The sequence below is a fragment of the Miscanthus floridulus genome, chromosome 2, assembly GCF_019320115.1.
Source record: "Miscanthus floridulus cultivar M001 chromosome 2, ASM1932011v1, whole genome shotgun sequence".
Taxonomy (NCBI): Eukaryota; Viridiplantae; Streptophyta; class Magnoliopsida; order Poales; family Poaceae; genus Miscanthus; species Miscanthus floridulus.
Genome location: NC_089581.1, coordinates 166135961 through 166160174, shown reverse-complemented (window position 1 = coordinate 166160174; position 24214 = coordinate 166135961). Strand labels below are relative to the sequence as shown.

General features: G+C 50.7%; 2 protein-coding genes across 3 annotated transcripts; one reads left to right on the top strand and one right to left on the bottom strand.

The window, feature by feature from the left end:
- Positions 1 to 495: 495 nt before the first annotated feature.
- On the top strand, positions 496 to 17498 carry LOC136537388 (uncharacterized). The gene is made up of 5 exons (XM_066529376.1): positions 496 to 624; positions 896 to 1198; positions 5327 to 5395; positions 15930 to 15998; positions 17306 to 17498. The coding sequence occupies exons 1-5, from the start codon at positions 496 to 498 to the stop codon at positions 17396 to 17398; spliced, it is 663 nt and encodes a 220-aa protein (XP_066385473.1). The 3' UTR covers positions 17399 to 17498.
- An 817-nt stretch (positions 17499 to 18315) lies between these two features.
- Positions 18316 to 22997, bottom strand: LOC136540505 (E3 ubiquitin-protein ligase Os03g0188200-like). Of its 2 annotated transcripts, none has more exons than XM_066532511.1 (2): positions 21469 to 22996; positions 18316 to 18510 (listed from the first exon to the last, which is right to left on the bottom strand). In XM_066532511.1, exons 1-2 carry the CDS (start codon positions 22579 to 22581, stop codon positions 18469 to 18471), a joined length of 1155 nt encoding a protein of 384 aa, XP_066388608.1. In that variant the 5' UTR covers positions 22582 to 22996; the 3' UTR covers positions 18316 to 18468. The 2 variants fall into 2 exon arrangements, with proteins under 2 accessions (XP_066388608.1, XP_066388606.1); XM_066532509.1 differs by lacking the exon at positions 18316 to 18510 and adding an exon at positions 20856 to 21089 and having other exon boundaries at positions 21469 to 22997.
- Between the last annotated feature and the right edge of the window lie 1217 nt (positions 22998 to 24214).

Sequence of the window (24214 nt, the reverse complement as noted above, 5' to 3'; positions counted from 1 at the left end):
GATGTGGTAAACTGAAAGGAGGGGGTCCATTTTCATGCAATGGCAACGGTGATCAACAAAATTAGGTTATTAGAAGGTCGTCGACTAGTTGAGTGTGGCCACATTTTTTTTAAATAAAGTTTTACATGCTTCATGACTACATTTTTTTTGGTGAGGCCGCGCCGTGGTTGGGGACGGCTGCTGCCACCGGGGCCGACCCGCGGAGCTCCGACGTAGCCTGGGGCGGCGTGGCGCTGCCCGCGCCTCACGCGGTGAAGCGACGGCACTAGGCCCCAGCCGCACAGCGCCACATCGAAGGAGAGAGGGAGAGAGAGAGAGAGAGAGAGAGAGAGGAGGGAAGGGAAGCCGAGGGCAGAGGCAGTGGAGGCGGCGTTCCGCGACGGAGAGGAGAGGCGTCGAGCTCGGAAGAGGAAGGGGAGGCGAGATATTTTCAGAAGAACTCAGAAGGAGAAGCAGAAGTTATTGTTTATATTTGGTCGACCAGATTCAGACCAGATGCAGCAGAAGCTGGCAAAATCAACGCAAAGCAATGGGATCTGCAAGAAGCTGATTCAAACGAAAGCTGCTACAAATAATCTGGGCCACACGATGGAGAATCGGACGGCTGAAAACAATTTAAGTGACGTAGATGGCCTTGGCTAAACTAACCTGCTTTGATATGCAGACTAGCTATTAAAAGCCGGTCTCGCTGGCTTGAGAATCCGGCGGAGAGAAAGCCAGACAGGACTCCTCCACCTCCTCATCCTCCTTCCTCCCCTAAAACTAAAAGCATTCGGAGATCGAGCTAGATAGCATCTCCAGAAACATTTGGAGAGAGGGAGGGAGAGGGGCCGGCGGAAACCAATGTAGAGGACGGGCAGGCCTTATTCCACACGAACACGCCGATGGCCACCAGCACGGCGGAGCGAGCGGACGAGGAGGCGTGCTGCTGGACGCCGGCGTGAAGGAGGAGTGGCAGGTGGTGGCTGAAGGCCACCAGGGCGGCGGCGAGGCCGGCAAGCCGCAGCAGCTCAGGGCGCGGGTGTGGGAGGAGTCGAGGAAGCTGTGGGACATCGTGGCGCCGGCCATCTTCAGCCGCGTCGTCACCTACAGCATGAACGTCATCACGCAGGCCTTCGCCGGCCACCTCGGCGACCTCGAGCTCGCCGCCATCTCCATCGCCAACACCGTCGTCGTCGGCTTCAACTTCGGCCTCATGGTACGCACGCTGCCACGCTCCGATCCCTCCCTCGTTTCAATTCCCTTCCAAGCTCTCGCTCCGGCCGGCCAATCGAGAAGCTCCGAACGTGTAATTTGGCTCGTCAGTCGTGATAATGCGTCCCGGCCGGATTCAGGTGTTCGGCTGGCATTAATGCTACACTGTAGCAGCAAAAAAAAATACTGCAGCAACTGATTTTTTTTAGAGAAAAAGCTGACCAGCCAGCCCATGAGTGGTCGACTCCGTCTGTGCTACTTGGATTGGACATCTGCTTGGCAGCACGTTGAGGGACACCAACCTGCAGAGTTCAGGCGGCACTGTTCCATTGATCTGGTTGTTGTCTGTGATCAGTTCTTCTGTAGTCCTGTGTTCCCGCTCATTTTTTCAATCTGGTAGTTAAGTGTGAGCCCGGCTTGGATTGCTATCCTCCCGGGCGCGTCCTGTATCGTAGGAGCCACGGCGTTCTGGTGCGTCACGACTGCTGGTGGGGGTGTATGTCGACGACCTCATCATCACCAGATACGACGCCGCGGAGATCGCCAAGTTCAAGCAGCAGATGTGCTCCAGGTTCAAGATGAGTGACCTTTGTGCTTGAGTTCGTCGGTGAGTTTGAGAGCTCGCCGGAGAAATTCCGGCCGCCGGAGAGGGAGTTCCGGCTGTCATTGTCGAGAGACAGCTTCAGGAGCTTGGAGCAGTTGCTGAGCTGCACCGGGATTGCTCCGGCGAACTCGTTGTTGGAGAGTGCCAGCTCGCCGAGCTGCGGCAGCGAGCCCAGCCAGTCCGGAACCGCCCCTGACAGGCGGTTGTGGCTGAGCTGCGTGCACTGCGCAAGCGTCGCGGGGATGCCGCCGGTGAGCGCGTTGCTTGACACGTCCAGCAGCGTCAGCGCGGCGATGCCGCCGAGCGACGGCGGGATGGGCCCGGAGAGCATGTTGCTCCCCAGGCGCACGCGCTGGAGCGACGACGACCGGCCGAGCTGAGCGGGGATCCCGCCGTCGAAGGAGTTGTTGGTTGCGTCGAACGACAGCAGCCTCGCCGTGCCGCAGAGCGGTAGGAGGCTGCCGCTGAGCCGGTTGTGCGCGATGTTGACCCTCGTGATGTTCCGGCACTCGAACATGCCGTCCGGGATGGAGCCAGAGAGCGAGTTGTTGTACAGCATGAACAGCTCGTTCTGTCTGAAGTCGAGGAAGATCAGCTTCGACAGGTTCCCCATGGACGCCGGTATGCTCTCGTTGAACCGGTTCCCGAAGAAATCGATCAGCTGCAAGCTCGCGCAGTCCCCGATGGACTCCGGTATCTCGCCGGCGAACTGGTTCTCGTACAGGTACAGCACCTCCAGGTTCACGAGGCGGCCGATGGCGTGCGGCAGCCTACCGCTGAGCTCGTTGTGATACAATGCCAGTGTTTGGAGCTCGGTGAGATTGAAGAGCTCTCGCGGCAGCTCGCCGGAGAGGCAGTTGTTGTTGAGCAGCAGGTCCGTCAGGTTGCCGAGCTTGCCAAGCGCGGCTGGATACCGCCGGAGAGGCTGTTGTTCGCCAGGTCGAGCTGGGTCAGCGCCCGGCACCGTGAGAGCCCCTCCGGTGTAACAACCCAAAAATTCACGTACCAAAAATCACAACTACAACATTTTTTTTAACCCCATGCAATATCGAGTGACATCTATAGGAGCCAACCCTAGGTATTACATTAGTTGTAACCCAACTAAATAATTTCATGAGCATGACATGCCATTTGTTAATTATGTTTATTTAAATACTGACAAATAAAATATAGCATATATTGTTAATTCAAATGGTGATTTGGATTTCCATTTGCTTTATGTAATACCTAACAACTCCTTTAAAGAAATAAACCATAAGTAATTATTAATCAAACCAAAGAATAAATGCTTAAAAAGAAAACTATTTCTATTTTTGTATAACAAAACTACACCTATTTTTATTATACAAAATAGCTAAATAAAGTTCCTAATATATACAAAAGAGTGGTGTGGACCTCATATCTAAAACTCCAATGAATAAGGTATACCAATTTTGAATTTAAATTTCAAATCAAATTTGAATTCAAATAAAGAAGGAAAATAAAACAGAAAAAGAAAAGAAAAGGAGAAGGCCCGCAGCCGGCTCGGCCTGCTCGGCCCGCTAGCCAGCCCAGCTTGCGCGCGGCAGCACCCGGCCCAGCAAGCCAGCCCAGCTTGCGCGCGGCAGCACCCGGCCCAGCAAGCTAGCCCAGCACGCGCTGTTCACGCCCGCGCGCCCTTCTGCTTCCTCTTGCTGCTGCTGCCACCGGACCCCACGCGTCAGCCACTCCCCGGCACAGTGTCATCTTCCTCCCCACGTCGGCACCGCCTCTGACCGAGTCCCGACCAAAATGACAGGCGTAGGCCCGGGGTTACGCGAATCACCTGGCCCTGTCCCCTTGGCGCCGCGCCCAAGCAACCTCCGCGCCAATCACCCGCGCCCGTGATACCGTCTGATGCCAACAGCGCATCGCCAGCCGTCCGCCCCGTCCGCCATGGATGAAGCTCGGACCCGGGGGCTATAAAGCGACGCCAGAGCGCCCTAGGGATTCCTCAGCCCACGACGCCGCCGCTCGGTGGCCCAACTGCCAGCACCGCACCGAGAGAAGAGAGCCAAGAGGGAAATTCGGGAGAGGGGAAGCGAGCAGTGAGCTCGGAGACGCCGATCACCGGAGCCGGAGCGCCGCCCTGAGCGCCTACCCCGACGACGCGCCTCGCCACCGCACCACCACCGAACGCCGCCAGCACCACTAGGTGAGTCCTTTTGCTGAGACCTCCTCCTAGCCCTTGGACGCCGTAGCAGAGCACGCGCACGCCGCGCTCACGACGCCGCCGTCATGGCGCGGCCACCACTTGCGCACCCGGCCGCCTCGCCGAACTAGGAAGTAGCTGTAGCACCACCGTGACGCCCAGAGGATAGTCACGTAGACCGAGACCTCGATAGCCGGCCGCAGCGCCTAGGCCACGAGCACCAGACCACCGGTCGGAGCTCCGCCGTGCACCACCACCGCTCGCAGACTCCGCCACGCCCTATGGTCGTCGCCGACGCTATACCCTGTCTCCCGCTAGCCGTCTGAAAGGAAACAGCACACCAGGACCCCTGGAACAGCCCCGAGATGCCCCGCCGGCGAGCACCGCCACGACCAAGCCACCGACCACCGTGGCCAACACCCTGGGAAGCCCTGACCGCCACCGTGACCCTACCACCGTACTCGCCGAGGCCTAGCGAAGCTTTTCCCCACCTCAATTGGACGCCAGCGCCGCTGTGGGAGCTCACCGGTGAGCACACCACCGACGGGAACACGCTAGGAAGGAAGCAGAGGATTCCCCTCATCGGCCGCATGCGCCTGCACCCGGTGCACATAGACCAGGCCAGAGGGAAGAAGGGTGGACTCGGTCCACCGAAGACCCAGCCAACGGTCCATGGACCGTGAACACGAGCCCACCGTGAGCAACGCAGTGTGGGCCGAACTGTGGATGAAGCCTAGTGGAGGCCCTTGGCTACGACGTGGCAGCACCACAGCATGCCATGTGGTGGGCCAAAGCCCAGCCCATATCCAGGCCCAACCGGCCTAGTTTGGACCCGGTCTATGTTGACCGTTGATCGGTCAACGTTGACCGATTGACCGGACCCACATGTCAGCGACACAGAGACTCTGGACCCACTTGTTAGTAAGTGACATCATGCTGATGTCATGACGACGTCATGCGAGTCCCACCTGTCAGTAACAACGCAGTCGAGGTGACGTCATGATGACGTCACGGTGACGTCAACTGCTGACGTCAGCAAGACCCCACTTGTCAGCTCGGAGCCGAGAAGGTGATGTCACGCTGACGTCAGCATGCCACGTGGACCAGTCATAGTGTGACACGTGTCAGCCCATGATTAATTCAGCCTTTTCCATTTTTAGAAATGATTAAAACTTCGGAAATTAATAACTAATTCATATGACCTCAGAAAAATACGAAACCAGGACCAAAATTCATCTAAAATCGAGCTTTATGCAATGAACCCATGTTTGAGTGCATTTAGCTCTTTTAAATTTTCATTGCTTCTTTGTGCTATTCTATAGACGTCGCTAACGCGACTATAATTCGATCGTATACAGACTCGGAGGAGAACCAGACGGACGAGGATCGTGAGTACCGTGAGGAGTACGGAGACGACTACACTAAAGGTGCCACATCCCACCCAATCTCATAGCACCTATTACGCATGGCTAATATAGAATTGCTATTACCTTACTTTACTGCTATAATCATACTATGATAGGACTTGCATGGTAGTATGCTTACTTGATGGACTTTACCTTGACGTAACCTTACCCCTGCATACCCTGCTATTAGGCTAGACACATGCTTACTGCTATATTTCATTGCTTATACTTCCACTATGCTTATACTAAATGTGTGGTGGAAACTGATGTTATCTGGACTATGGGAAGAGTGCTGCGTGTGTGACTTGGGTGTGTGGAGGGTGAGGGTTGTGTCGACCAAGTTGGAGTATACGACGAGCCTGGGGCAAGTCTTGCCATGGGGTGCTACCTGGGCACCCTTGGAAATGGATACCTGTGGTGGGTAAACAGTATACGAGGTGGTCCTGGGTGTGAACCTGTGATGGAAGGAGCCCGGGGTGGAGGTGTTGTGGTGGCACGGTAAATAGAAACCCTGATGAAGACATTCTAGCTTGGTCATCCCTAAGGACTTACTAGTACTCAGATTCACCAGGAAGCCTTATGTACCACTCGCCCTATATGGTGCGGGATGGCCGGACTACTTGGTAGGATATTGCCACTACTGCTAGGTTGATAGCGGACAGTGTAAGGAGGTACGGGGCGTGGAGGATTCCCCCACACCCTTCCGAGACTTCATGGAGACCTTGTGGACCCGGCTCATGACTCACAGTTTTAGCCGCCCAGACTAGACTTGGGTGTACTAGGGCTGAATGGTAGAGTGGCATTATCCTAGGCTAGCAAGTGGTCGAAATCAGCCTAGTTGACGATAGTCAGCGAAGAAGGCAGATCTTGTGGTTATGTAAAACCTCTACAGAGTGTTTGGTTGATCGATCGATACATGAGCCGACTTGTCGGCTATGGACCTTTCCTGGGTTTTGCTTAAACTAGATAGTGAGATGAGTCCTTCTCTTCTCCCCCTGTGAGAGAGTGTTGGTCGTAGCTAGGGGCTACGGGCCTTAAGACAGTGTCGAGAGGGAGTTGGCTTGTCGACTGAGTGAAGGTATGGTAATGGTGGAGATGGTGGTATATCGATCCCAGGATCGAAACCTGGCTCTAGAAAGGAAATGGGGTGGAATGTGTGTGGGAATGGTGTTAAAACTTGACCAACTATTATTATGTACTTGATATGCTAAAATATAGGAAAACCCAGCCTTATAGGTTCCTTTTGAATATATCAAACTTGCATCCAATTTCCACAAAGCAATGCTCATAGGGTGGAAATGGTCAGTACAAATCGTACTGATAAATTTTGGCACATAAGTTCCGCTGAGGAGTATAGCTCCGAGGAGTTTGACGATTGAGGGGTTCGTTCCTACGCTCGAGTTTGGCAATCTTATCTTCAAGCTGTTCTGAATGAATGTTACTTTTGATTCCGCCAATGCGGCGATGTAATAATTTATGTAATTCTGCACTATTTGTACTCTGAAATTACGTTGTATGGATGTGATATTCGACTGGGATTTGGGTAATATGATCTACAATGGTCTTATTACACTTTGACTCTGTGGATTTCCGTTCATGGAAATCTGGTCGTTTCAGTTAGTATCAGAGCCATAGTTGACCATTGGACAAAACCCTCAGAAATAGATGATAGAATAGGACATGAACAACCCTTCTTTCGGTTATATACCGACCCTACATTTACTTTTATATAAGGCTTCTCTATTATTGAACCTGCTAACACCTATTCCTTAAAACATGCAGATGGCAACGAACGTCGACTGGCCGCCTCTAGGACCGCTACCTCTAGACCACGCTAAGCTTACCTTCGACCTACGTGAGCTTGGGGGTTTTGCATAGACCCTCTGCTGAGTTCTCATCACGTTAGGAGTCCACCACGAGCTTGTCAAGGTCACCTACACCGAGAAGCTAGCTCAAGAAGGAGGAATCGAAGGACCAATTGTCACCTCAGTCGAGTTCCCAGCTAGCACTACCTTACCTTCTGCCCCAGCTTTCACCGAGTTGACTATAGAGGACATAGTCGAGGAAGGACTGCAAGCTATCTCACACAAGGCACTTCACAGAGTGATGAGGGACCACTATGAGCACCTGAAGATGATATAGTTCCGTCTACTTCCCTAGGCCCTCAACCTTAGCCTTACCCCTAGTGAGCAGAGTTTCGCAGCCAGTAGAGTTATCTTTGCTGAGGAGGACAGATGCCTTCACGTCTCGGCTATCCACCTACTAGAGCAGGACAGGTACGTGACCCAGCTGGAGCAGAGGAGATGTCAAGATTAGGCTCTTCTGTGGGAGTACCAGGAGCGAGACTCATAGAGAGCATAGGAGCGAGCTAGTCTGCTTGAGACAGTTGCCAAGCTACAGGACGAGCTCAACCGTCGTGAAGAAGTCCACAGAACCAAGGTCGTAGACTTACAGGACAAAGCCATCGACCTAGGCAACAGGAACTGCTACCTCAACAGCAAGGTCTTGGAGTTGTAGAGAGAGTTAGACGACAAGAAGGCCGAGTTCAACCGTAGAGGAGACAGAGAGAGGTTCAAGGGGATTGATATGCTAAAAATCCAATCTTGGAACAAGACCATGACTCAAGATCTAGAGGAGTTCAGGAAGAAGGCTGTTCGCAACTAGGGTCACCTGATCGAGGCACTCAGGCAGAACGAGTACCTATAGGACAAGTGTGAGAGGACTTGGCAGGCTTGGTAGAAGTCTGACAAGAAGTGCCTCAGGGAGATGAAGGGTATGTGGGATCAGCTACCCAAGGAGATTTATAGCAAGATGAAGCCTAGGATAGGGGAGTTTGAGTTAGCCCCTGACTCACCTCAACCTAGACGCCTGCCCTACCCTAACTAGAGCTAAGCCTACTGAGGAGCTCGCTGAGGCCTTGAAGTACGTGTCCCGACTTCACAAGTCTAACAAGGAGATCGAGAACAGTTGTATCCTAGCTACGGTGTACGCGTTAGAGTAGATGACCCTGCGTGGTCATGAGTCATGTTAGTAGCTTCCATAAGTTGTACCCCATGATGTACCCCTTATGAGATGTAATATGAGACACTATGCATAGTACGATTCTCACGAGTCTCCAAGTGTAGCTACTGGAGATGATGCTATGTAATAAAACCCATGTAATGAATGTTTTGGATCTTATTGCATCTTATGGATCTTAATGCTTCTTTGTAATAAATGTTGGATAGTATAAATGTTTTTCTTTAAATTGTCAAAAAAATCATGTAATCATACTAAATTATAAGCACTTATGGCATAAGCACTAAAATTCCTATGATCCATGTTGCAGATATCGAACCGCCGATCTGATCGCCTAATGAACCGTGGACGTGCGCCCACCCCCAAACCAGTCGAACCAAATGAGGGGCATGGTGGCAACAACTGTGGCTGTGGTCGTGGCCATGGACGTGAAGGGATACCCTTCAACCTGGAGAATACCCCGCCGCCTGAGGAGAACATTCTGCCACCACCACCATCGAACCTGGCTGAGGTGATGGCACAACAGACCCAACTTCTTGCAGCTCTTGTTAACGGAGCAAACCGTCGCCAGGGAGGTCAGCAGAATGACTTCCAAAGGAAGCTGGAAGGATTTCTAAAGCTAAGGCCACCTACCTATGATGGCACCGACCCTGACCCGCTTGTAGTCGATGACTGGCTCAAGGAGATAGAGAAGAAGCTTGACCTCACCACACTCACCGACGATGAGTGTGTTGGAGCTACCACACACCAGCTCATAGGTGCAGCACGTGCCTGGTGGGACAGTTTCAGTGATTCACATGAGGACCCTGCCAACATCTCGTGGGAAGAGTTCACCGAAGCATTCACTGAGTATCACATTCCCAAGGGTATCATGGAGGCCAAAGCCAAGGAGTTCTGTAATATCAAGATGGGAAAGGACAGGGTGACTGAGTACACTACTCGTTTCACCAATCGTCTATGCTATGCACCTTCCTATGTTGTGAACTCTAAGAAGGAGAAGTTGTACTATTACCGCAAGGGACTTAACCTGCACATCAAGCTGAAGTTTGGCGGTATTGAGAGTAGCACGATGTGTGCTCTAGTGGATCGCTGCATCTAAATTGAGAAGGACCATGCTGAAGCTAGAGAGAAGTACAGGAAGAGGAAGCGTAAGCCTAAGGAGTCCTTCTATTTCTGTGATCGCAAGAGGTTCCATAGAGATGCACCATCCAGGGAACGCTCTCGCCACAACAGGGATGACAACCCTAGATCAAGTAGGGGTAGTGGAGGCTACACCGCCAAATACTCCCGCCCTGCTCAGGATCATTACACCCGGGACCGTTATGCTCAGGACCGCAATACTCAGGACCATTTCAACCGTTCCTGCTCTGTGAATGAACGCCCAGCACAGAACCGCTCCGCACCAAGCACTGGAAACTAGAAGGCACCCACACCAACCCCTACAGGTGGTACGCCTTTCACCTGCTTCGCTTGTGGCCAACCAGGTCACAAAGCCGCTGAGTGCCCACAGAACTCAGCTGCTCAGAAGTCTCAGTTCAAGGGATCTGCTACCCGTGGGCGTCTCAACCATCTGGATGCCGAGGAAGCACAGGCTGCCCCTAACATTGTGTACGGTATGTTTTTAGTTAATGGCAATACTGCATCAGTTCTATTTGACTCTGGAGCAACTTATTCTTACATATCATCCAAGTTTGCACGAGAGCATGACCTGCCTGTAACCCTACGTGGAAAGCCTATTATCACTAGCTCACCTTTAGGAGACCTAAAGTGCACCCACATCTGTAAGGGAGTGAGTCTTACCATTGAGGGTCTTATCTTTAAAGCCGACCTAACCCTATTACCTTCCACAAACCTAGATGTCATCTTAGGTATGGATTGGCTAACCATTCACCGAGGTATCATATCATGTTCACCTAGATATGTCCAAGTGACCCACCCATTGGGCCAAGTTATTAGATGTGAACCTCAGTCCGGAAAGTCCACTTCTATACTATGTGCCCTTAAAGCCAGTTCAAAATCACAAAAAGAGGAGAAGACAGTTCATGATGTGCCTGTGGTCAGAGACTATCCCGATGTATTCCCTGAAGAATTACCGGGTATGCCATCAGACCATGATGTAGAGTTCATCATTGATCTTTTGTCGGGAACAAGACCCATTGCCAAGAGACCCTATCACATGTCAGTTGATGAACTGGCCAAGCTCAAGAAACAGCTTGATGAGCTCATCTTGAAGGGATATATCAGACCCAGTGCTTCATCCTGGGGATCCCCTATCCTATTTGTTAAGAAGAAGGATGGCTCAATGAGAATGTGCATTGATTACCAGAACTTGAATGCAGTCACCATCAAGAACATGTACCCTCTGCTAAGAATCGATGATCTGCTTGATCAGCTTTGAGGTGCCAAGTATTTCTCCAAGATTGATTTCAGATCTAACTATCATCAGATGAAGATTTGAGAGAGTGACATCCCAAAGACAACTTTCGTGACTAGGTATGGGTAGTTTGAGTTCACCATGGTGTCCTTTGGACTCTCGAATGCTCCCACATACTTTATGAACATGATGAATAAGGTTTTCATGAATGAACTGGATAAGTTCATAGTGGTATTCATTGATGACATCCTTGTCTATTCACCCACCGCTGAAGAACACGAACATCATCTGAGAACGGTGCTTGAGAAACTAGCCCAACATCAGCTCTACGCAAAGTTTAGTAAATGCGAATTTTGGCTACAGAAAGTTGCCTTCCTAGGACATGTACTATCAGTCGAAGGTGTCATAGTTGACCCAGCCAAGATTGAAGCTATGAAAGAGTGGGATCAACCCCATAATGTGACAGAAATCAGAAGTTTCTTGGGATTGGCCGGATATTATCGCCGATTCATCGAGAACTTCTCCAAGATAGCCCGTCCAATGACCAACCTTCTAAAGAAGACTAAGGAGTTTGAATGGACACCCGAGTGCGAACAAAGCTTCCAAGAATTGAAATAGAAGCTTACCACAACTCCTATGCTAGCATTGCCTGATATCAGCAAAGATTTCGTGGTCTATTGTGATGCATCCTGTCAAGGACTTGGTTGTGTACTGATGCAAGATGGAAGAGTGGTAGCATATGCATCTCGATAGTTGAAAGAACACGAGAACCGTTACCCAACCCATGATCTTGAGTTAGCAGCAGTTGTGCATGCCTTGAAGATCTAGAGACACTACTTGATAGGCAACAAGTGTGATATCTATACGGATCACAAGAGCTTGAAGTACTTTTTCACTTAGGAGGATCTAAATATGAGGCAACGCCGATGGCTAGAGTTGATCAAGGACTATGACCTAGAAATTCACTATCATCCGGGAAAAGCTAATGTAGTCACAGATGCTCTCAGTCGCAAGAGTTACTGTCACACTTTGATCACTGAATCCGTACCACCTGAGCTCAAGGAAGAGATTGATGATTTCCAACTTGAGATGCTACCACATGGCTTGTTGAATGAGCTCCGCATACAGTATGACCTCACAGATCGCATCCACCAAGCTCAGAAAAGTTGTGAAGAGATCGAATATCTCCGTGGTCTAATGAAACTAGGCTACAAGACTAACCACCATGAAGATGAATAAGGAACCATCTGATTCAAGGACAGGATCTATGTACCTTCTGATCCTGCACTATGAGAGGAAATTCTATCAGAAGCTCATGATTCTAAGTACTGTATTCACCCTGGAGGTTCAAAGATGTATCAAGACTTGAAGAAACACTTTTGGTGGAAAGGAATGAAGACCGACATTGCGGGACATGTGGCATGGTGTGACACCTGTAATAGAGTCAAGGCTAAACATCAAAGGCATGCAGGATTGCTGAAGCCTCTTGACGTTTCTGAGTGGAAATGGGAGAGCATATCCATGGATTTCATAGTTGGATTGCCCTGATCATAGAAAGGCAATGATTTCATCTAGGTGGTTGTTGATCGTTTGACCAAGATTGCTCACTTTGTACCAGTTAAGACCAAGACTGATGCCAAAAAATTAGCAGATCTATATGTTGAGCATATTCTCAGACTGCATGGAGCTCCCTCTAGTATTGTATCTGATCATGGTCCTCAGTTTATGTCCCAATTTTGGGAAGCTCTGCATAAGTCCATCGGAACCAAACTTGATTTCAGTACCGCTTATCACCCATAGACAGATGGACAGACTGAACGAGTGAATCAGATCTTAGAAGACATGCTTCGTGCTAGTGTACTAAATTATGGCTCTGATTGGGAGAAATGCTTACCCTATGCAGAGTTCTCTTACAACAACAGCTACCAAGCCAGCATCAAGATGTCGTCGTTTGAAACTCTGTATGGCAGATCTTGTAGAACACCTTTGATGTGGTCTCAACCGGGTGAAAGATCGTTCTTTGATTCCACTAAGATCCAAGATGTCGAAGAAGGAGTTGCTCAAGTGAAGGAGAATTTGAGGATTGCTTAAAGCCGATACAAGAGCTATGCTGACAAAAGAAGAAGAGAACTTGAGTTCAATGTGGGAGACTTCGTCTATCTCAAGGTATCCCCGCTATGTGGAACTGTTAGGTTCCATGTGAAAGGAAAGCTTGCCCCTAGATTTGTTGGGCCATACAAGATACGCAAGAGAATTGGAAAACTCGCTTACCAACTTAAGCTACCTGAGGAATTGGCGGGTGTACATCCCGTATTCCATGTCTCATAGCTATGCACGTGTTTGAGAGTGCCCGATGAAGTAGTTCCAACTGATACACTTGACATTCAAGATACTCTTGAGTATAAAGAACATCCTATCCGAATTCTGGGAAGAGATATCAAAGAGACCCGAAGCAAAACTATTCCTATGTGCAAGATCTAATGGAGCAACCACACTGAGAGAGAAGCAACATGGGAGAAAGAGTCTGACCTCCGGCTACGATACCCTTACCTCTTCGAAGAGTACGTTACGCTTTAATCTCGGGGATGAGATTCTATTAAGGGGGTAGGACTCTAACAACCCAAAAATCCACACACCAAAAATCACAACTACAAAATTTTTGTTGTAACCCTATGCAATATTGAGTGACATCTGTAGGAGCCAACCCTAGCTGTTGCATTAGTTGTAACCCAACTAAACAATTTCATGAGCATGACATGTCATTTGTTAATTATGTTTATTTAAATATTGACAAATAAAATATAGCATACATTGTTAATTCAAATGGTGATTTGGATTTCCATTTGCTTTATGTAATGCATAACAACTCCTTTAAAGAAATAAACCATAAAGTAATTATTAATCAAACCAAAGAATAAATGATTAAAGAGAAAACTATTTCTATTTTTGTATAACAAAACTACACCTATTTTTGTTATACAAAATAGCTAAATAAAGTTCCTAATATATACAAAAGAGTGTTGTGGGCCTTATATCTAAAACTCCAATGAATAAGGTACACCAATTTTGAATTCAAATTCCAAATCAAATTTGAATTCAAATAAAGAAGAAGGAAAATAAAACAGAAAAAGAAAAGAAAAGGAGAAAGCCCGCAGCCGGCTCGGCTTGCTTGGCCCGCTAGCCAGCCCAGCTTGCGCGCGGCAGCACCTGGCCCAGCAAGCCAGCCTAGCTTGCGCGCGGCAGCACCCGGCCCAGCAAGCCAGCCCAGCACGCGCTGCTCACGCCCGTGCACCCTTCTGCTTCCTCTTGATGCCGCTGCCACCGGACCCCACGCGTCAGCCACTCCCCGGCACAGTGTCATCTTCCTCCCCACGTCGGCACCGCCTCCGACCGAGTCCCGACCAAAATGACAGGCACGGGCCTAGGGTCACGCGAATCACCTAGCCCTGTCCCCTTGGTGCCGCGCCCACGCAACCTTTGAGCCAACCACCCATGCCCGCGATACCGTTCGATGCCAACAGCGCATCGCCTACCGTTCGCCCCATCTGCCATGGATGAAGCTCGGACCTAGGGGCTATAAAGCAACGCTAGAGCACCCTAGGGATTCCTTAGCCCACGACACCACCGCTTGGTGGCCCAACTGCCAGCACCGCACTGAGAGAAGAGAGCCAAGAGGGAAATTCAGGAGAAGGGAGGCGAGCAGTGAGCTCGGACACACCGATCACTGGAGCCAGAGCGCCGCCCTGAGCGCCTACCCCGACGATGCGCCTCACCACCACACCACCACCGAACGTCGCCAGCACCACTTGGTGAGTCCTTTTGCTGAGACCTCCTCCTAGCCCTTGGACGTCGTAGCAGAGCACGCGCACGTCGTGCTCACGACGCCACCGTCATGGCGCGGCCACCACTTGCGCACCCGACCACCTCGCCGGACTAGGAAGTAGCCGTAGCACCACCGTGATGCCTGGAGCATAGTCACGTAGACCGAGACCCCAATAGCCAGCCATAGCGCCTAGGCCACGAGCACCAGACCACCAACGGGAGCTCTGCCGTGCACCACCACCGCTTGCAGACTCTGCCATGCCCAATGGTCATCGCCGATGCTATACCCTGTCTCCCGCTAGCCGTCTGAAAGGAAATGGGACACCAGGACCCCTGGAATAGCCCCGAGATGCCCCGCCGACGAGCACCGCCATGACCGAGCCGCCGACCATCGTGGCTAATGCCCTGGGAAGCCCTGGCCGCCACCGTGACCCTACCACCATACTCACCGAGGCCTGGCGAAGCTTTTCCCCACCTCAATTGGACGCTAGCGCCGCTGTGGGAGCTCACCGGTGAGCACATCACCGGCGGGAACACGCCGGGGAAGGAAGCAGAGGATTCCCCTCACCGGCCACATGCGCCTGCACTCGGTGTACATAGACCAGGCCAGAGGGAAGAAGGGTGGACTCGGTCCACCGAAGACCCAGCCAACGGTCCATGGACCGTGAACACGAGTCCACCGTGAGCAACGCAGTGTGGGCCAAACTATGGACGAAGCCCAGTGGAGGCCCTTGGCTACGACGTGGTAGCGCCACAGCATGCCACGTGGTGGGCCAAAGCCCAGCCCATATCTAGGGCCAACTGGCTCAGTTTGGACCCGGTTTGTGTTGACTGTTGACCAGTCAACGTTGACCGATTGACCGAACCCACATGTCAGTGACACAGAGACTCTGGACCCACTTGTCAGTAAGTGACGTCATGCTGATGTCATGACGACGTCATGCGGGTCCCACCTATCAGTAACAACAGCCGAGATGACGTCATGATGACGTCACGGTGACGTCAGCTGCTGACATCAGCAAGACCACACTTGTTAGCTCGGAGCCGAGAAGGTGACGTCACGCTGACGTCAGCATGCCACGTGGACCAGTCACAGTGTGACACGTGTCAGCCCAGGATTAATTCAGCCTTTTCTATTTTTAGAAATGATTAAAACTTCGGAAATTAATAACTAATTCATATGACCTCAAAAAAATACGAAACTAGGACCAAAATTCATCTAAAATCGAGCTTTATGCAATGAACCTATGTTTGAGTGCATTTGACTCTTTTGAATTTTCATTGCTTCTTTGTGCTATTCTATAGACGTCGCTAACGCGACTATAATTCGATCGTATGCAGACTCGGAGGAGAACCAGACGGACGAGGATTGTGAGTACCGTGAGGAATACGGAGACGACTACACTGAAGGTGCCACATCCCACTTAATCTCGTAGCACCTATTACGCATGGCTAATATAGAACTGCTATTGCTTTACTTTACTGCTATAATCATACTATGATAGGACTTGCATGGTAGTATGCTTACTTGATGGCCTTTACCTTGACGCAACCTTCTGCATACCCTGCTATTAGGCTAGACACACGCTTACTGCTATATTTCATTGCTTATACTTCTACTACGCTTATACTAAATGTGTGGTGGAAACTGATGTTATCTGGACTATTGGGAGAGTGCTGCGTGTTTGACTTGGGTGTGTGGAGGGTAAGAGTTGTGTCGACCAAGTTGGAGTATACGACGAGCCTAAGGCAAGTCTTGCCTTGGGGTGCTACCTGGGCACCCTTGGAAATGGATACCTGTGGTGGGTAAACGGTATACGAGGTGGTCCTGGGTGTGAACCTATGATGGGAGGAGCCCGAAGTGAAGGTGCTGTGGTGGCATGGTAAATGAAAACCCTAATGAAGACATTCTAGTTTGGTCATCCATAAGGACTTACTAGTACTCAGATTCACCGAGAAGCCTTACGTACCACTCGCCCTATATGGTGCGGGACGGTCGGACTACTTGGTAGGATATTGCCACTACTGCTAGGTTGATAGCAGACAGTGTAAGGAGGTACGGGGCGCGGAGGATTCCCCCACACCCTTCTGAGACTTCATGGAGACCTTGTGGACCCGGCTCATGACTCACAGTTTTAGCCGCCCCAGACTAGACTTGGGGTGTACCAGGGCTGAATGGCAGAGTGGCATTATCCTAGGCTAGCAAGCGGCCGGAATCAGCCCAGTTGACGACGGTCAGCGAAGAAGGCAGATTTTGTGGTTATGTAAAACCTCTGCAGAGTGTATGGTTGATCAATCGATGCATGAGCTGACTTGTCGGCTATGGATCTTTCCTAAGTTTCGCTTAAACTAGATAGTGAGATGAGTCCTTCTCTTCTTCCCCCATGAGAGAGTGTTGATCGTAGCCAGGGGCTACGGGCCTTGAGACAGTGCCGAGAGGGAGTTGGCCTGTCGACTGAGCGAAGGTATGGTAATGGTGGAGATGGTGGTATATCGATCCCAGGATCGAAACCTGGCTCTAGAAAGAGAATGGGGTGGAATGTGTGTGGGAATGGTGTTAAAACTTGACCAACTATTATTATGTACTTGATATGCTAAAACATAGGAAACCCTATGTTTCTTTTGAATATATCCATCTTGCATCCAATTTTCACAAAGCAATGCTCATAAGGTGGGAGTGGCTAGTACAAATCGTACTGATAAATTTTGGCACATAGGTTCTGCTGAGGAGTATAGCTCCGAGGAGTTTGACGGTTGAGGGGTTCGTTCCTACGCTTGAGTTTGGCGATCTTATCTTCAAGCTGTTCTGAATGAATGTTACTTTTGATTCCCCAAATGCGGCGATGTAATAATTTATGTAATTCTGCACTATTTGTACTCTGAAATTACGTTGTATGGATATGATATTCGACTGGGATTTGGGTAATATGATCTACAACGGTCTTATTACACTTCGACTCTGTGGATTTCCCTTCGCGGAAATCAGGTCGTTTCATCCGGTATCTCCCCTGTGAAGTTGTTCGTGGAGAGCATAAGGTTCTCGAGGCTACTAGACTCCGCTTCATCGCCGCCGCACAGGTCGCCGGGGACGCTGCCGGTGAGTTGGTTGTCGGATAGCACCAATAAAGTAAGCTCCGGCGGGCGGCCGAGCTCGGCGGGCAGCGCGCCAGAGAGCATGTTGCCGGACAGGTCGATCGTGCGCTCGCGGGAGAGCGCGGCGAGCGTGCGCGGGACGCGGCCGGAGAGGCAATTGTTCATGAGGTTGAGGTACTGGAGCTCGCCTGCGCGGCGGCAGCTCGTGCATGTTCCTGCGCGACTGCTCGTGCATGCAGCTTGCGTTTGCGCCACGCTGTCCACGCCACGTCGGTCAAAACCTTGTTCCGATGAGTTATGGACCTAAGTGGCATACTTAAACAACATTAGGGTGCCAAAAGTACGATTAGAGAGTTTGTGGACCTAAGTGGCACCCCAAGACAAGTTCAAGGGCCCACGATGCATATTACTCTAATGCCACTATAAAATTCATATGAATTATATACAGTGGTGGAGCCATAAGCTTTTATGAGCTTGAGCCATTGTGCAAAAATATTTATCTAACAAATTGTAGCATTCTTCTATATAATACAAAGAAAATTTTGTTTCAAACATCGTTGGCGATCCCAGCCTGTTCGTTTGGCTGTGGCTTGTCGTAAACGATCGTAAATTTCCAGCCGGAACAGTGTTTTTCTCTCACACAAAATAGCCAGCAGTACTTCTTCACGAACCAGCAACGATACGAACCAGCCAACCGAACAGTCGGTCGCCTAGGGTTGACCGGGAGGTGGCTCCGGGCCCCTGGTAGTTGCCGACCCCAAATGGCTAACATAGTTTTGTCTGTATTTCAGTTTTTCTTCTTTCCTGTCATCTTGTAAAACCGTTCTTTCTAAAAAAAGACCATATAAGAATATAATTTGTATCTAAAGTTACAGAGACATTTAATAATTGTAATTTAGAAATCGAGAAAGTAACAAAGTTACATATTAGTAGTACGAAATAAAATTTAAATGTCTCTATAAAATTTAAATGCCAGAGGTGTAGGAGCACTACTATACTAGCATCGTGGATCGAGTACTCGAGTGGCCAACAGCTCCTCTTTGGAATTTTGCATCAATTACTGTCATGATTCACCGCTCGCGGCCTGGATTTGTCCGACAAAATGCTAATTTGTCGATATTCATCATTATCATCTCACTAGGACAAAATTTTGCCATCATGAAATTTGTTACTACTACTCCGTACTCTAGAATAAGGTTGTGGCGTTGTGCCATGCCCATGCGAGGGGTGACTAGCTTGGATTGGTACAGCTAACTTGTTCGAACGGCAGATCTAGGGTACGTTGCCATGCTCTATATATAATGGATCAATAATCAGGGAGTAGGGGTATTCGACGGACAAGGACCACGGCACAAGTTCCATGCAAACTGTACAGCAGAAACAGAAAAAGTATGCCCCTACTGAATTCTAGCGCAACGGAAAATTGATTTGTGTGCGATTGGCCTGGATCGGTCCCCAACCACGGACAAGGAATAATGAAAGCTAAGCCACCTCCGTCTGCATCCAGAGTCCACCAGTGATCTGGGGCCTGTTTAGATGCCGAAATTTTTAGCAAAATGACACTGTAGCAGTTTCGTTGTTATTTGATAATTAGTGTCCAATCGTAATCTAATTAGGCTTAAAAGATCCGTCTCGTGGATTTCGTCTAAACTGTGTAATTAGTTTTATTTTTTATTTATATTTAATACTTTATGCATGCGTCTAAAGATTTAATGTGACGAAGAATCTTGAAAATTTTAGCATTTTAGGAGGGAAATAAACGGTACCCCAGCCTCACCACGCACAGAGGAAAGATGAAATCTGCTGCTGCAGTGCTGCTGCATTGCGTGCCTATCGACGTCCCAGGGCAGGGACCAGGGAGTGCCTTCTTGTACCCACCACCTTCGATCCGGATCCTCTGTTCCTCTCCACCCAACTTGTCGAATTCCACGTCCAGTGCGTTTGTTTCGTTCACACCTTGGCATCTTAGGGACGGCTTACGAACTTTGTGTTTGTGATACTTCTTGCTTCTTCTGTCACGTCCGAATGAATTCCGATTCCAATTCCAATCTTGTCCACTTTTCCATTCTCACGTCGACGGGTGCAGATTACTTTATAATTTTTTTCTAATTCTGCTACTAACCCTAATCTTCATCATGCCGATCATCTTCTTCAGCTCCGTGAACCGAAGATGGCCGAGTGACTTAGTGAGGACGTCCGCGAGTTGTCGACCAGTTTCAACGAACTCGATGACGATCTGTCCTCTATCGACACAGTCCCTGAGGAAGTGGAACTTGGTGTCGATGTGCTTGCTCCGGTCATGGAGAACCGGATTTTTCACGAGGTCGATGGCGGGCTGGTGGGTGAGCTTTTACACCAATCAGCTCGCCCAGCAGCCGGCGTAGCCACACAGCTTTTGTTTCAACCATGTACTCTGTCTCGCACGTGGACAACGCCACCACCTTTTGTTTCAGCGACACCCATGAGATTGGAGCCGACCCGAGGAAGACGAGCACGCCAGAGGTGCTCCATCGTCCGTCGATGTCCTCTGCTATGTCTGCATCGTTGAACACAGTGAGCTGCAGCCTACTTTAGCCGGTCTTAGGGAAGACGATCCCCTGATCCACCGCCCCCTTGACGTAGAGCAGCAGCCGCTTCACCGCGGCCCAGTGATCCTCTCGAGGATCCTCCATTAACTGACGTAGTCCACGGCGAACGCAATGTCTGGCCTCGTGTGGACTAGGTAGCGCAGATCGTCGACGATACTCTGATAGAGTGTTACATCTACCCTCGCCGCGGTACTGTCATTTGTCAGCTTCAGCCGCTCCTCCTTCAGAATCACGCACAACTTACACTCAGCCATATCGTTCCGCTCCAATAGCTTCAAGACGTACGCGCTCTGATCTAGCGTGAGCGTTTCCTTCTCCTTTCTCACCTCGATACCGAGGTAGGAGGAGAGCGCACATGAGCTTGGGATAAAAAGTCGCCTAGAGCTGACCTTCTCGCATACGACCGTGGCGGCCATTGTTTTTGACGGAATACATTCTCCGACCAGTTATCTTTGGCCACCGGCACCGGCCAGAAAAGAAAAGAAAGAAACAGGTCCGGCAACCGGCGGTGTTGTTTTTCGCAGTCGTCCTATCTCGTGCCTGCTCTGGAGTCTATTGTACAACTTCATGTCACAGCTGGAGGCAATTAAGGACTTCCAAATAACTTATTATGATGTAATTGCGGACACGGTTACTTACAGTGACCAAATCTAGCTACTGTTAATGACCTACTCGTAGAGAATAATCACTTGCTAAAATAATCTTAATTTTTTTAGGCATTCATACGCAGATCACAAAAGTTATTATGTACAATAGCACCAAGATGAAAGCATCCGACATGCTGAATCCAGTAGGAACGGTGCAGCTCCTGCTGAATTTTCTGGCGGAGGAAGACAGCACGATTCAATGATCATCGACAAGCGAAAGTAAATGTAATTTAAATCCAAAGCGTTAAGTTTTAAAGTGTCATATCGAGTGTCACATGAGGGTGTCGTATAGGATGTTCGGATATTAATAAAAAAGCAAATTATAGAATTCATCAGTAATCCGTAAAACAAATTTATTAAGCCTAATTAATCCATCATCAGCACATGTGTTACTGTAGTAACACATTGTCAAATCATAGACTAATTAGGCTTAAAAGATTTGTCTCGTAAATTAATCATAAATTGTGTAATTAGATGTTAAATATTGAGAAATTAGATGGGATATTGAGTAAACTTTAGGAGAAACCAGATAACGCCTAAAATCGATCAGACCTGGTTTAACGCGTCATGGTTAGGTTTCTCCTTGTCCTCCGTAGCAGCCCCTGACCCGCTGGGACTTTGTGCCGGCGTTCCAGTGATCGGGACGACGCGCTTGCTGCTCCCGCCGTGCTCGTCGACGACGGCGTCCGGATCCGTCCGGCTGGGCCGCTGCCACGACACGGACTGCCAGAACGAGGCCAGCCATCCGGGCGTCCGCTCCACGCCGCCGTCGGGGTAGCCAGCGAGGCTGGCGGCCCGCCGGTGCCTGCGGACCGCGGCGAGCTCCTTCATGACGTGCTCCGGCAGCCGCAGCGTGTGCCGGTCCGGCACGTCCATGGCAGACTGCGTCCGCCGGTAGTGGAACTCGTGGGGCCGCGCCGCGCCGAAGCTGATGACGGACTCTGGCGTGAAAGCGGCGACGAGGCGCGCCTCGTCTCGCTCCTCGTCGTCCGTCTCTTCTCGCGCCGCCTCCTGGCGCGCCGCCGTCAGGTCGCAGCCCTCGGAGAAGGAAGCTGGAGGAGTGTAAGGCGCGGTGACGGTGAGGTCGGCGCGGCAGAGCGGGCACGTGACGGAGCCGGCGAGCCAGGGGTCGATGCAGTCCGGGTGGAAGACGTGGCAGCAGGCGGGGAGCACCCGGAGCTCGTCGCGGTCCTCGAACGCGGCGAGGCACACGGCGCACTCGAGCGGCGGGCCCGACTTGGCCACCACGCGCGCCTTGACGTCGCCGTACACCGCGGTAGGGAACGACTCGACCACCTCCCTGTCGAGCCCGGCGCCGCGTGCGCGGCGCTCCAGGTGGACGACGGCGCCTCCGCCTCCGCCGCCGGCGGCGGCGGCGGCATGATGATGATCCGGCGGAGCGTAACGGGACGGCGGCCGCTGCGGCGGGGGAGCGCGGGTCGGCGCGCAGCGGTTGATGTAGATGGAGAAGAGGGTGAGGATGACGAAGGCGGAGATGAGGGCCACGAGCACGATCACCGTGGTGGGCGTGAACCCGCCGACGGCGGGTCGGGAGTGGTGGGTGATCGTGGTGTTGCTCGACTGAGCCCGAGACGGTCGCGCCGCGGTGGATAGAAGCAGGAGGAACAGGACGACCAGCGGTGGCGCGATACGCCGGCGGGCCATTGCCACCTCCGGGCTCCGGCGAGGGCCGACCGGACGCCGGAGAGATCTTCTGGCCTTGTCTGTAGGGAATGGGAAGAGAGAGGTTTTGAAGGAACCGGAAGTATAATTACGCAGGCGGGCGCGCAATGTAACGCTCGCGACGCGCGTGTTGCGTGGGCGGGCAGGGCCGCCCTGTCAGTGGCTGTCGGCGAGACGAGCGGGGGGCGCGGGGCGGCAGAGGGAGAGGGATCACGGCCGCGTGGCGGTGCGCTGACTCGCGCGTGCCGGAGTCCTCCCGCCCGGTCAGGATTCACTATTCAGGACACGCGACACGGCCACACGAGGCTCCGGTGTGCAACCATGCGGTGGTGGTGGCCTGCTGCTGATGAATGCTCTTTGCTCTCCAATCTGCACCCGAGATTCGTGCCTGCAATTTTGTCCGAACTGCTTGTCTACATAATAATTCTCTTGTTTAATGGGTCAACTCGCCGGTGACGTACTATAGTGCCGCATGATTTCAGATGATGCCCATGAAAGAACGAGTGAGGCTGTGGTTTGTTGACGATTTGATAATGCGTTTGCTTACGGAGATCGATCACCCTCCGAGTAGGAAAAAAAAAACTGAAAAATAGTGCCAAATCTCATCATCGAGTGCTCCTAAACATACATATCCCCTCGGTGGCACAGGTAGCGCAGCTGCAGCCTACAGACCACTTCGCACCACCGTCCGCGCCTCTGCGGACGATGCGAACACGCTTGTGAAGGAACCAATAAAGCCAGAGCTGCTGTTGCAATGGACGGAACCTTTTTCTACTCGTTTCCACCGCCAATTCAACGACGAACTGAACTTCTGACCGAATGGCTCACAGGGCAGCGATTGGACGGCGAGCGTTGCTTGATCCATCTGGGAGCAGATCACTTTCCGACCACCAGCCGGCCGCCTAGCTGCGCCATGCGTGTTCTGAATCGCTGTTGCTGTCGCGGTGTCACTTGGCAAGCCTGTTCGCTTGCTCGTAAATGATCGTAAATTTTTAGCCAGAAACAGTGTTTTTCTCTCACATCAAACCAGCTAGCAGTAAATAATCCACAATCATTTATGGCCTCCCAAACAGGCTGTGGTCCTTAACCTCACTCGAGCTAAAGTTAAGGAAGCAACGCATCTCGGTTTGGGAAGCAAAAGGATTTCTGAACCGGCTGAGGCCTGTTTAGATGTTATCGTTTTCAACTCAATCCATGTGGGTTGGGTGGATTGGGGTGGAATTTAGTTCAAATTACACTTCAATCCACACCAACTCACGTGGATTGATACGTATCCAACCACATCCAAACAAGGCCTGAACGCGTCGTGAACCCGTCCAGCTGCGACTGAGGTTGGTTGCAATGTGCCAGTGTGAAATCCAAAATCCAGTTTTGCCAACCACCACTCCGAGGGCTGTTCAAGTCATTTTTAATGATGACGTACTCATGATGATTTGAATCGTTCAACGTCCCTACAGAAGTTATCAGAAGCCTTTGCTTAAGAGAGAAAATTCAGATTAGAGCACGACAAGCTATCAGAAGCAGTTTTTTTTTTGAAACAATAGCTATCAGAAGCAGTGAGTCACTTCCCTACAGAACTGTGTGATGAACCATTACAAGTCCTTGCCTTGATGGA